This window comes from Protopterus annectens, chromosome 2.part0, assembly GCF_019279795.1.
Source record: "Protopterus annectens isolate FY-2018-M chromosome 2.part0, PAN1.0, whole genome shotgun sequence".
In the NCBI taxonomy this organism is placed as follows: domain Eukaryota; kingdom Metazoa; phylum Chordata; order Ceratodontiformes; family Protopteridae; genus Protopterus; species Protopterus annectens.
Genome location: NC_056728.1, coordinates 16,267,310 through 16,280,056, shown reverse-complemented (window position 1 = coordinate 16,280,056; position 12,747 = coordinate 16,267,310). Strand labels below are relative to the sequence as shown.

The 12,747-nt window shown below is 40.8% G+C and overlaps 1 protein-coding gene across 2 annotated transcripts in view; it reads left to right on the top strand.

The window, feature by feature from the left end:
• LOC122792927 (spectrin beta chain, non-erythrocytic 1-like) overlaps window positions 1–12,747 on the top strand; it is a 1,986,067-nt gene that overhangs the window by 1,740,415 nt on the left and 232,905 nt on the right. For both annotated transcript variants that reach the window (XM_044060498.1, XM_044060499.1), the window contains one exon: window positions 9,524–9,898. In XM_044060498.1, the coding sequence (XP_043916433.1) occupies window positions 9,524–9,898 (375 nt within the window). The remainder of the gene's footprint in view (window positions 1–9,523; window positions 9,899–12,747) is intronic.

Here is a 12,747-nt window from a genome sequence, read left to right as displayed (position 1 = left end):
GACTTAGGGAATTTTTAAACTTGCCTCATCACAGGCCTCTAGCTATCCCTCCTGTTCTGGAAATTGTAGATAATGTCTTCATGGAATCCAGTCTTACCCCTGATACTTTGCCACCAGCTCCCAGGAAACCTGACAGGTACTACAGAGTATCTGACTCTCACAAATTCCTATTTATGAATCCTACTGCGGATCCAGAGACCATTTCCCAGAGACCTAAAGGCATTAAGGCTACTACAGCCAAAAACCTTACCCCTTCAGACAGGGATTCTAGGGCTTTGGACAGATGTGGTAAGAAGGTATACACCTCTGCTACTCTTGCCATCAGGGCTTTAAATTGCCAGTTTCACATGTTAAAGTATCAGCAACATATTATGGAACTAATTAAACAAAAAAATGATGTTGATTCCTGATTGTGGAGAACATAAAGATTTACAAGAGGTAATGCATTCTGCTAACCAAGTTGGAAAACATACTTTGCAATGTGGTTTTGATGCCTTAGAAGCATTTTGCAGGGCTGCTGTCACTGGGTCTGTTCTTAGAAGGCATGCTTCGCTTAAGGAACAAATCTTGCCAGACCATGTCAAAGCAAAATTACTAGATGCTCCATTAAACCAAGAATGTCTATTTGGCACTAAAGCAGAAGAAGTCCTCAAAAACATGGAGGAACAAGCTAAATCTATGCAAAGTGTTAAAGACTTCCTACAGGTGCAGCCACCTAGATTCAGTAGGCATTGTCCTTCAAAAAACTGTTCCTTTCCAGTCCCTCCCAGACCTTCTCAGTCCAAACCCAGGGGCAGCAGACCACCAAGACTACAGTCTCAGGGTATGCACAGATCTAAACAAAACTCCACCTCAAAATCAGGGAGTAGTAAGCCACTATCCTATGGAAAAAGTTCACAATGACGTGTCCTTCACCCTTCCAAGCCTTTCCCAAGTACTTGCACCCTTAGGAGGAAAACTAGCCCTGTACACAAAAAAACTGGTAGTACATTACACAGGACAGATGGGTCTTGAGCATTATATCCCTGGGATACAGATTCTACTTCCACTCACTGTCAACCCCAAGTGGATGGCCAGACCTCTCCCCAAACCAGTGGGCAGAGGCCCAAAAGCAAGTACTTTCTCTTCTCAGTATTAAGGCTATTCAACCTGTCCCAGCAGAGCAAAGGGGACAAGGTTTTTACTCCTAGAAAAGAAAACTTTTGGCACCCTATCCTGGATCTGTCTATTCTCAACACCTTCCTGGTGGTTCCAAGATTCAAAATGTTTACGCTCCAACAGCTGCTTCCCATGCTAGCCAAGGACTCCTGGCTAGCCACCCTAAACTTAAAAGAAGCTTAATTGCATATCCCCATAAGGGAATCTTGCAGGAAATATCTACATTTCAGAGCAGGCTCCATGCACTACCAGTTCTCCGCACTTCCCTTTGGCTTATCTACTGCACGCAGGGTATTTACAAAATGCCTAGCTCCAGCCATTGCATATTGCAGGCAGAGAAAAATTCAAATTTACCCATACTTGGATGATTGCCTGATTTCAGGCAGACAGTCAGGAATTGCTACTTCAGCACTTGACATTTGTAAAGAGACTTCTAACTTCACTGGGGTGTACCATCAACGAAAAGAAATCACATCTGGTACCCAGCCAAAAGATTGTATTCCTGGGAGCAAGCTTGAACACAACTTCCCAGATAACATTCCTCACTCCAGAAAAACAGATTTATTTGACAAAGTACTTCAATCTACTGTCTACCCAAACCAAGCTATCTGCAAGAAAAATACTGCAAGCCCTAGGGTTCATGGCCTCTTGCATTCTACTAATTCCGTATGCAAGACTACGTATGAGGAAACTTCAATGTTACGTAAAAAGTCCCTGGTGTCAACATTCTCAGGACCTGGAAACAATTATTCCTATCATTCCTTGCCTAAGGACAGAGTTCCTTTGGTGGGCAGAGGCTTGCAACCACAACAAGGGAATCCCTTTCACTCAACCCCTCACCGCCCAAACCCTAACAACAGATGCATCAGTCTATGCATGCGGGGCTCACATGGCAGGAAAATGCATTCAAGGCAAGTGGACCCCAGAACAAATGCACCTGCATATCAATCAGAAAGAAATGTTAGCTGTACAGAATCCACTGACAGCCTTCAAATTCCTTATTCTTCCAGGGCAACTATTGATAAAGACAGACAACACCACAGTTATGTGGTACATAAACAAGCAGGGGGGAACCCATTCCTACCCACTGTGCAGGTTAGCCATGGCTCTGTGGAACACAGCTTTGAGCAATCAAGTGCACCTGCAAGCTCAATTCCTGCCAGGCAAACTCAATTCACTGGTAGATGACTTAAGCAGAAATCTAATGGACCCACACGAGTGGAAACTGGAACCCAAATCATTCAAGCTTCTGATACACAGATGGGGGCCACCAGAGGTGGACATCTTTGCTTCCCCGCAGAACTATCAATTGAGCAAATATTGCACCAGAACTCCTCACAGCCAAGCATGGAAAATGGATGCCCTGTCCTTTACATGGGAAAACCTCTCAATCTATGCCTTTCCCCCTCTGCCCCTCCTCTCGAAGTTTCTACTAAAGATCAAACAGGACAAGCCAAGGACAATTCTGATTGCCCCAGACTGGCCATAGCAGCACTGATACCCACTTTTGCACAGTTTAACAGTAGTGCCATCATGGCACCTGCTTCAGATCCCTTCCCTGCTGTCCCAGCAGGAGGGCCAGATTTTGCATCCTCAGCTGCAAACCCTGAACCTAGCAGCCTGGCTCATCCTCTGACCACTTCACCAGCAACCCTCAGTAAACAGGTGCTGGATGTCATCCATGAGGCAAAGAGGCCTAGTACTAGGAAATCCTATTCAGAAAAGTGGAAAAGAATACTGTTCTTGGAGCCAGTCTCAGGGAATGGACACAACCGTGCCCAGCTTACCTCAAATCCTAAATTACCTAACAGAACTGCTCCACAAAGGCCTATCCTTCTCTTCAGTTAAGATTCATGTCTCTGCCATCTCAGCTAATTACAATACTGAGCCACCCCTCTTCTCTCACCCTCTGGTCAAACAGTTCCTGAGAGGAGCCAAAAATTTAAGACCCCCCCAGGAGAGCTCCCACTCCTGCCTGGGACCTTAACTTTGTGTTGGAAAAGGTCATACTTCCTCCCTTTGAACCTACTGCTACACCAGAGTTAAAATTCCTCTCTTGGAAAACAGCATTACTTCTAGCCATCACTTCAGCAAGAAGAGTGTCTGAATTGCAAGCCCTTATGGCCATGGAACCCTTCATTATCTTCCATGCGGACAGGCTTTCCCTCAGGACTCACTCATCATTTCTGCCCAAGGTGGTATCTAGTGTGGCTTTAAACCAATACATTCATTTGCCAACCTTTTTCCCTAATCCTCAGAATAAAGGGGAAAGGATCCTGTACTCCCTGGACGTGCACAGGCAGCTTAGGTTCTACCTGGACAGGACTAAACCTTTCAGAAAATCTGACCAGCTGCTAGTCAGCTTTACTATAGGGCAGAGGGCAAGGCCATTTCAAAGCAAACCATTTCTAAGTGGATAGCACACTGCATCCATTTCTGCTACAAACACCATGGAAAACCTACCCCACAGGGGATCAGAACTCATTCCACTAGAGCTACTTCAACCTCTACAGCATTTCCCAGGGGAGTCCCTACCAAGTGCAACCTGGAGTTCTGTGCACACCTTCACCAAGCACTACCACTTGTCTATCTTTTCTAAATCCAGAGCTGGATTTGCCACAGCTGTCTTACAAGGCCTGCTAGCCAGCCCTAATGCTTCTTGACTGCCTCCATCCTTCCTCAGCTTTGGGAATCAACCCAAGTGTGATGACTGCAACAGTGAAACACCTAACAGAACATAGTACAGTTGTGTACACTTACCATAAATGTAGATGTTCTAGTGTATTCGCTGTTGCAGTCCTGCTTACCCTCCCTCCAGCCCCCTGACTTCTCTATACTTTCTAACTATCCTTTTTTTTTTTTTTTTGGCCATATCTTATAACAATGGTATTTACTTTTTACTGGGGGTGTTCCACACCATGTAATTGCTTCCTATTTTGGGGGCTCTTCACCTCTGGGGCAAGAAAAACTGATGTAATAGCGTTGGCTGCATGTTTTATACTCCTGATGAACTGACGTCATGGAAGAAGTGACAGCATCCGACGCAGAAATCCCAAGACTCCTGTAGGCAGATAACCCAAGTGTGATGACTGCAACAGTGAATACACTCGAACATCTACATTTATGGTAAGTGTACACAACTGTACTTTTTATTTTCAAGGCTTACTAAGATTGAAGTGGTTAATTTTTGGCCTGTATTTTTTTCAGAGACATTTTTATTAAATCACAACTAAAACAGTGACACAGGTACAAATATCTGTAACCGTAGTAACTTTTTTATGCATTATGTTTCAATTTTCACAATTAGCATTCACTCTGACATTATATATAATGTTCAATTCCTTCCTTCCTTCCCTTAAAGCTCACTCCTTCTCCTCCTGAACATTGTTGTGTATGTAGTGCTTCCACAGATGCCATTTACTTCTCTGTATTTTGTTTGCTCCTTTTTCTAAGGAATCCCACCTCCAATTCTTTTATCTTCCTTACTATATTCACAACTTCAGTTGCAGTTGGTTTGGATTTTGATTTCCATTTTGTAGTAATTGCTTTTTTTACAACCAGTAACATTAAACTTAGTAAATAAAGCTTTACGTATCTAAGCAATTCAGACCCTATGTTTCAGCTCAAAAGAACTATTCCTTAGTTACAATGATTTGCTTCCCCAACATTTATGGCAAAACACTAGCAGATTTTTAAAATCTGCCAACTTCGTACATCCCAATTTCAGTCGTAATTTTGATGTCAAATATTAAACATTGCCCTATTTCAGTGTAAGTTTGACAAAGTCATTTTCCGATGCATCTCTGTTAGCCATTTGGGTGTAGCCACTTTTGTACTCATGAATACCTAAGCCATTAACTTTACACAGATCATGTACATATACAATGTCTTATAATAAACGTTGGTGTAGCAACCTTTATACTCATGAATACCTGAGTCATTAACTTTACACAGATTATGTCCATGTGCAATGTCTCATAATAAACATTGGTGTATCAACCTTTATGCTCATGAATACCTGAGCCATTGACATTTCACAGATCATGTCTAGATACGTCTCATAATAAACATCTATTTTCACTACTATATATTCAGATTGTCTTCTACATTTTCTCTTTAATATTCCCCCATAGTGACTAAATAACTTCTTCCAATGTTAAAATCTCTATATAATAGGAGTTTGTTGCCTTTTTTGTATGCTTTCAGAATTTTTCAGCCTGTTCATCCCATTCCATTTTATTTTGATGGCAAATATTTATTTAAGATGGTATGTAGATAAAAAATTCATGACCTGCAAAATTCATTTCCATTTTAATCTTATGGCAAGTAAGTTCCTATCTGTAATCTTCTCCTTGGGTTAAATGTTATTACTTAACCAGAACTACTAGGCCACCACCAGTCACCTCAGACTTTTATCTGATCTAGATCATACTGTGAAACTTTCATAGTCCCAAAATATCATTTTTGATTCTCTTTGGTTATCCATGCCCCCCCCCCCCAGAATACCATAATATTGTAATTGTTCAAATATTCGTGACATTCTGGATTACTCTAGTTTTCTTTTAGACTAGCTAAATTTTAACAGACTGTTTTTTTAAAGTCTTTTTTTCCCTTACATTTTGACCTTTTAGTCAACAGCTCTCATTTTCAGCACTTTCCTTAGTCATATCACAACCAAATGTTAGTAAGCTTCCATGGTAAAATAAAATAAAAAGTGTAGACTAAGGTTGCCCCCCGAAAATAGTTTGTGCAAACTGTCTGCTTTATTCTCCTTACTTTTAGCATTTAGCATTGACTATTGTTGTTCTACTTTTTTGAGTATAAAACAGTTTTCTGTAAAACTACCTTAAAAAGGCACTAGGGAGAAAATAATTATGTTCAATGAGTTGCAAAGACCTGAGAATGCCTAGTCATTGAGTTTTTTTTTTATTCTCTTTTAGAGATATCGGATTTGTCTGATCCCTTTGAAGAGGGTATGCAGGTAGTTGCTCATACATCTACTCATGTCAAGTTCAGGAGGAACGTACACTACATTTGTCTTTTCTTGAAATGTTGGACTTTCAGTTGCAGGCTTCAGTGATTTCTCTAAAGGAAGTACTTAGCCTTCTGTGTCTTATTTCTTGAGAGCACTACAGAGATAGGCTGGAGAAGCATAGAGTGTTGTCCTACAAAGATTTCAAAAGTATTTTCTCAGCACCAGAAGGAGCACACTCCCATGAACTATGTATTAAGTAGCATCCCCCTCCCCCTGCACACACAGAGTTGTCAATCCATGATCATCCATGATTTAAAATATTTAGCTCAAGTTATTTTACAAAAGTGGCAATGAACAAATCTCAGTCATCCTGTTCTTCAAAGCCCATTAAAGGGAAGAGGGGCTCCTCACAGGTCATGCACTCATGTTTTCCTCTGGTACATTTGAAATGAAGGGGACTCAATTTCTTCTGGTTCCCCACAAGCCTTTGTATTCTTTATGGCCACCATCATGAAAATAAGTCATCTTTTAAAATGGGAATCAAAGGAGATGCCTTCTTACAAAAAGAGAATCCTGGAGTTTGAGAAGTCTAAATCTATAGTATTTTCTCCAGTTTTTGAGATTTTTAAGGATGCATTCACAGATGACTCACTGCAGTCAGACTCTGAGCCTTCACCATACACCCAAGAAACTTGATAGACTGTATAGGATGTAGCAAACTCACCAGTAACACTAAAGAAATTTGGTAGCAAACCCTGCGGTTATATCCCTAGAGGCACACAAGGGAGGTAAAATGGTACCCGGCCTGCTACATTGCTGAATGATTAGAAAGTCAGGGTCCTAGATAACAGTCAAAAGTTTATACACCCTATGCGCTAGCATTTAGGGGAATAAATTGTCAGCTACACATTATGAAATCCCAGTCTGGAATCCTGGCTCAAACTGACAAACTTGTTCAAGGAAATTCAGGAGAAATCACTGAGGTCTCAGATCATGAAACTTGTTCAGGTCTCCCGAAGTGTTGGAAAGTATGTGATTTAAGTGTGGTTATCACAATGTGGGCACAATCTGTAGAATGTCAGCTACTAAGCTAATACATAAGATACCACGCATGGCTTAGGGTCTCTGCCTTACCTGAAGATCTCAAAAGAGACAGCCTTTGAATTCCCCTTCCGACAAGGGGTTTCCATTTGGGAAACATTTGCAGGAAATGTTATCCCCCTCAACAAAAAAAATGGTGGAAAAAGGCAAGGGAATGCAAACCATGAAGCAGCAAACCCCCAATTCCTGAATATAGCAGAAATTTAATTTTAAGAATAATGCTTTGCTTGGGTGTCAGCTCAAGGATCAGCAAATGAAGACAAAGAAATCTGTGGTGGGGGGTTGGTAGGTAAAGCAAGAGGAAGGGTAAATGTAGGAGGTAGGCTAAAAGGCATTTAATCTCTCTCCAGAGTAGTTCTGATTAAAAGTACTTCCTTTCCCACCAACTCCTGCATTTGACCCAACTGGGAGGCAGATTGTGACACTTCACAGAAATATGGGCAATGATAAGCTGGTTGTTAATCATCATAAAAGAAGGGTACAGAACAGCATTAAAATCCATCCCACCCTTCATGCAGTCTGTTCTACAAGTTCAGCTGTACCTGCCCTTGCCCCTCATTCAGCAGTTGTTAGATTAGAGGGTAGTAGAATGTGTGCTAAACCAAAATAACTGGTTATGGGTAGGTTTCTCCTCCTGCCTCATTCTAGCATCCAAAAGCAAAGGACAATGGGAACCATTTCTGGGTACCTTTCCAGCCTCAACTTCGTTTTGCTGGTACTCAAATTAAGGACCTGCATTCTCTGATCCCATTAATTTCCCTTTGGGTCTTCCTGATCCCACTGGATCTGAAAGGCACTTTCCTACTTATATGTATCCAAAAAGAAGGACCACAGAACATTTTTAAGGTTCAAGGTCAAACCCCCCCCCCCCCCCCCCCAGCATTGACATTTTAATTCCTGGCCATTTGGGTCCTCTTCCACACCAAGAATACTTTCAACTGTGTAGCTCCTGTGGTAACTTTCCTCTGACTGAAAGGGTCTTGCATCTAGCTATACATAGATGGTTATCTGTTACAGTCAGTTGTAGTGGCAAATCCTGGACAGTCTCAACACCACCATAGACTACTACCACCAAAGCCTGTGTTTTCTGTCAATTTTTGGAAGTTAGCTTTCACTGGATAGGCTCAAAACATCCCTGAGGGTGTGCCTGAAAACAGTTGAATGTAGGGTCTACTTCCCAAAAGGGAAGTTCCCAGCACTAAGGTCCTACTTCTGCTTGCAGGCCAGTAGGCACTGCATAATGGTCATGCTTTCTTGAAGGCCTTAAGCTGCATGTCTTTGACCATCTTTATGGTCCCGCAAACCCCTGGGCATAGAGCTTAGTATGTGCCTACCATTCTAAAAGGGATGAGGAAAGCTAAGACAAGGAAAAATAGCCATCCAAAATGGAAAAATGTTTTCCATTTTGTACAAAAGAAAAAACAAGGATGCACTGTAAGTGGAAATGCTCCTTATTCAATATCCCATTTTAAAGCAGGATGTATCGTCTGTAAACATGCATGTTTCAGCCATTTTTGCTTGCATCCTGGTACCTTCTTCCCTAACATGGAAGGTGTTGGTTAAGCAGTACCTTGTGGGGACTGATTTACCTACAGCCACCCAGAAGGGATATCCCTTCTTCTTGGGACCAGAACTTCATTTTGGTACAGATGACCTTGGACTCATTTGTGCAGATGCCTTCACTACTGCTTAAAGTTCTGTCTTGTTAAGGCCTTCTTGTTGGTGCAGTTACATAAAAAAAATTATCTCAAGAGTTGCACCCTCTAATGCCAAACCAGTTTGTCACTGTCTTCCACATTGATGGGTTATCCAGCCTTTATGCCAAACAGTCTTGGAGATGTTATTTAACTAGTTAGTCCAACTGACAGTATTCTTCCTGAAACCACATAACATGGGGAGAAGATCTGCTTGAATAGGATGAAAGCCATCAGATAAATGGACCAGTTGCAGCTGGCTGTGGCTTTCATACACAGTATGGAGGGCAAACCAGTCACTAAGGAGGTACAGAAAGAGAGACAGGCTTCTGCAGGAATATGTGAGAATGTATTTTACTAGGGCGACCACTACTTCAGCAGTCTTTTATAGGCGCGTATTAACCCAGGCCATTTGCAGTGTGGACACCTGGTCATCAGTTCATAGATTCATCAAGGAATTTAGGCTGGATTCCCTGTCCAGGGGTAGAGAGTAGTTTTTAGTTCAAGCATGATTCATTGTCTTTGAAAATAAACTGTATTCATTTAAACCCTGTTTGCTTGTTTTCAAAGAGTGTTCTTTTCATTTCTTTTTAAGATGCTACGAGACAAGTTCCGTGAATTTTCCCGTGACACCAGCAACATTGGTCAGGAGCGTGTGGATGCAGTGAACCTTATGGCAGATGACATGATTTCATCTGGGCACTCTGAAAATGCCACCATTGCTGAGTGGAAGGATGGGTTGAATGAGGCATGGGCTGACCTCTTGGAACTGATCGATACCCGCAGTCAGATGCTGGCTGCCTCTTACGAGCTTCATCGATTTTACCATGATGCCAAAGAAACCCTGGGAAGGATCCAGGAGAAGCAGATGCAGCTGCCTGATGAAGTAGGCCGGGACCTGAACAGCGTTGAGACTATGCATCGAATGCATACTACCTACGAGCATGATATACAGGCACTGAGTTCTCAGGTACATATTATCTAACTTTGAAGGTTATAATAAAATGCATCATTATGTCCCCTTCATAATCTAGTCATGTAATGATAAAATATTATTGATATCTATAACTTTGGTTGCCACATTTGTAAAGCTGGTGGGTAGCAGATTCTTAATGAAAGATAAATGTTAATTCTTAATTATATCTTTTTATATAATTATCAAATGAAAATGCTTTGCAGTTAGAAACAGCTTGTATTCATTCAGATAAGAATCATATCCCTGCTTCTGAGTAAAATGTAGAGATGGAGCTCCTTTCTCCAGATCAGTAGAAAGATCATTTCAGCAGACTAAAATATTTTTGACAGATGTTAATAAGTATGGGGTAATTTTTTATTAGTTAAGGTGATGATTGCAGGTTTACATACTACATTGATGCAGAAAAATGGAGTTTAGAACATGACAAAAGTCTGTGAGGCAGCAGTGATATTCATTTTGGTGGGACAGTTCTCCCTTGAATGCTAGCACTTATTTTTGTCTATCCCACATTGAACTGTGCAAGTGTGTTGGTAAACTTCCTTTGTAGACTGTCACCGCACCTTCTCTCTGTCCCTGTCTTTGATCTTTTTAGTTTTTAAGTTCCTCATAGGAGTAGCTCAACAGGCTCTTTATTTTGAAAGTAGCTTTTCTACATGCATATTTTTTTGCTGTTGTTTCTTAACAGGGACAATGGATGGTCCAGGGACCCTTCTCAGCAATTTCTAGGGCCAAAAGGCAGATACAACATTAAACGTAATGAAAACAAACATTACATTAACAAGTATAAGAAATTAAATTTACATCAAAAGCAAAGTGTAAAATACACAGGAACACAACATTAAAATTAAAATATATAGAATGAGTTGATACAAATATGAAAAGCAGTCTATACAATGATAGGTACAGTGGATATAAAATGTTTACATTCTCCTGTTAAAATGCCAGTTTTTTGTAATATAAAAAAATGAGACCACAATAAATCATTTCAAAACATTTCTCACTTTTAATGTGACCTTTAACCTGTACAATTCAATTGAAAAACAAACAAATCTGTTAGGGGAAAAATATAAAAAATAAAAAATGTACAATAAGCTGGTTGCATAAGTGTGCACACCCTTAAACTAATACTTTGTTGAAGCACCTTTTGGTTTAATTACAGCATTCAGTCTTCTTGCGTACACACCTGCCATCAATTAAAGAGACTCTGATTAACCCCAAATAAAGTTCAGCTGTCCTAGTAGGAATTTCTTGACATTTACTCAGTTGCCTGCTACAGCAAAAGCCATGGTTTGCAGAGAGGTTATAAAGCATCAAAGGGATCTCATTGTAGAAAGGTATCAGTCAGGAGAAGGGTACAAAAAAATTCCATAACATTGGATATACCATGGAACACAGTGAAGACGGTCATCAAAAAGTGGAGACAATAAGGGACAACAGTGATGTTGCAAAGAGATGGACGCCCCTCCAAAATTGATGAAAAGACGAGACAAAAATTGGTCAGGGAGGCTGCCAAGAGACATACAGCAACAGTAAAGGAGCTGCAGGAATTTCCAGCAAGTACTGGTTGTGTACTACATGTGACAACAATCTCCCTTATACTCCATATGACTGGCCTATGGGGTAGGGTTGCAAGACGGAAGCCTTTTTCTTACACAGAAAACATCCAGGCCCAGCTAAGATTTGCAAAACATTACATCAAGTCTCCCAAAAGCATGTGGGAAAATGTGTTGTGGTCTGATGAGACTAAGGTTGAGCTTTATGGCCACAATTCCAAAAGGTACGTTTGGCACAAAAACAACACTTTGCATCACCAGAAGAACACCATCACCACGGTGAAGCATGGTGGTGGCAGTGTCATGCTTTGGGGTTGCTTTTCTTCAGCTGGAACTGGGGCTTTAGTCAAGGTGGAGGGAATTATGAACAGTTCCAAATACCAGTAATTTCTGCCCCAAAACCTTCAGGTGTCTGTTAGAAAGATGAAGATGAAGAGAAAATTCACCTTTCAACATGACAATGACCCCAAGCATACATCCAAATCAACAAAAGAATGACTTCACCAGAAGAAAATTAAAGGTTTTGCAATGGCACAGCCAGAGCCCAGACCTAAATCCAATCGAAAATCTGTGGGGGGACCTGAAGAGGGCTGTGCACAAGAGGATGCCCTCACAATCTGATAGATTTGGAGTGCTTTTGCAAGGAAGAGTGGGCAAATATTGCCAAGTCAAGATATGCCATCCTGATAGACTCCTACCCAAGAAAAATGAATGCTGTAATTAAATCAAAAGGTGCTTCAACAAAGTGTTAGTTTAAGGGTGTGCACACTTATGCAACCAGCTTATTATAGATTTTTTATTTTTTCATATGTTTTCCCCCAACAGATTTGTTTGTTTTTCAATTGAATTGTATAGGTTATAGGTCACATTAAAGGTGGAAAAAGTTTTGAAATGATCTATTGTGGTCTCATTTTTTTATATCACAAAAACCTGGAATTTTTAGAGGGGTGTGTAAATTTTTATATCCACTCAATAACATGAATTATAACATTTCAGAGGGTGTATGTGACATATAAAGCGGTCTTTTTTCTCTTCCTTAATTCGTGAATTTAGCGCAGCCTGTGCTGTTCCTGATTATGCAAATTAACGTGGTAAATGACACACACTGCCTAATGCATCATGATACTCTGTACCTTCAGGCTATATATGGGGGAGTTCTGCTCAGGCTGCTTTTCTTGTCGGATTCCAAAAATGACTCGAGCACCTCCTCTTCATAGCTTTGAGAAATGTGGGTGTTTTTAACACTGGTGGTTTTCAGAGTACAAACTTTAGAATTATTTTGATGTTTTG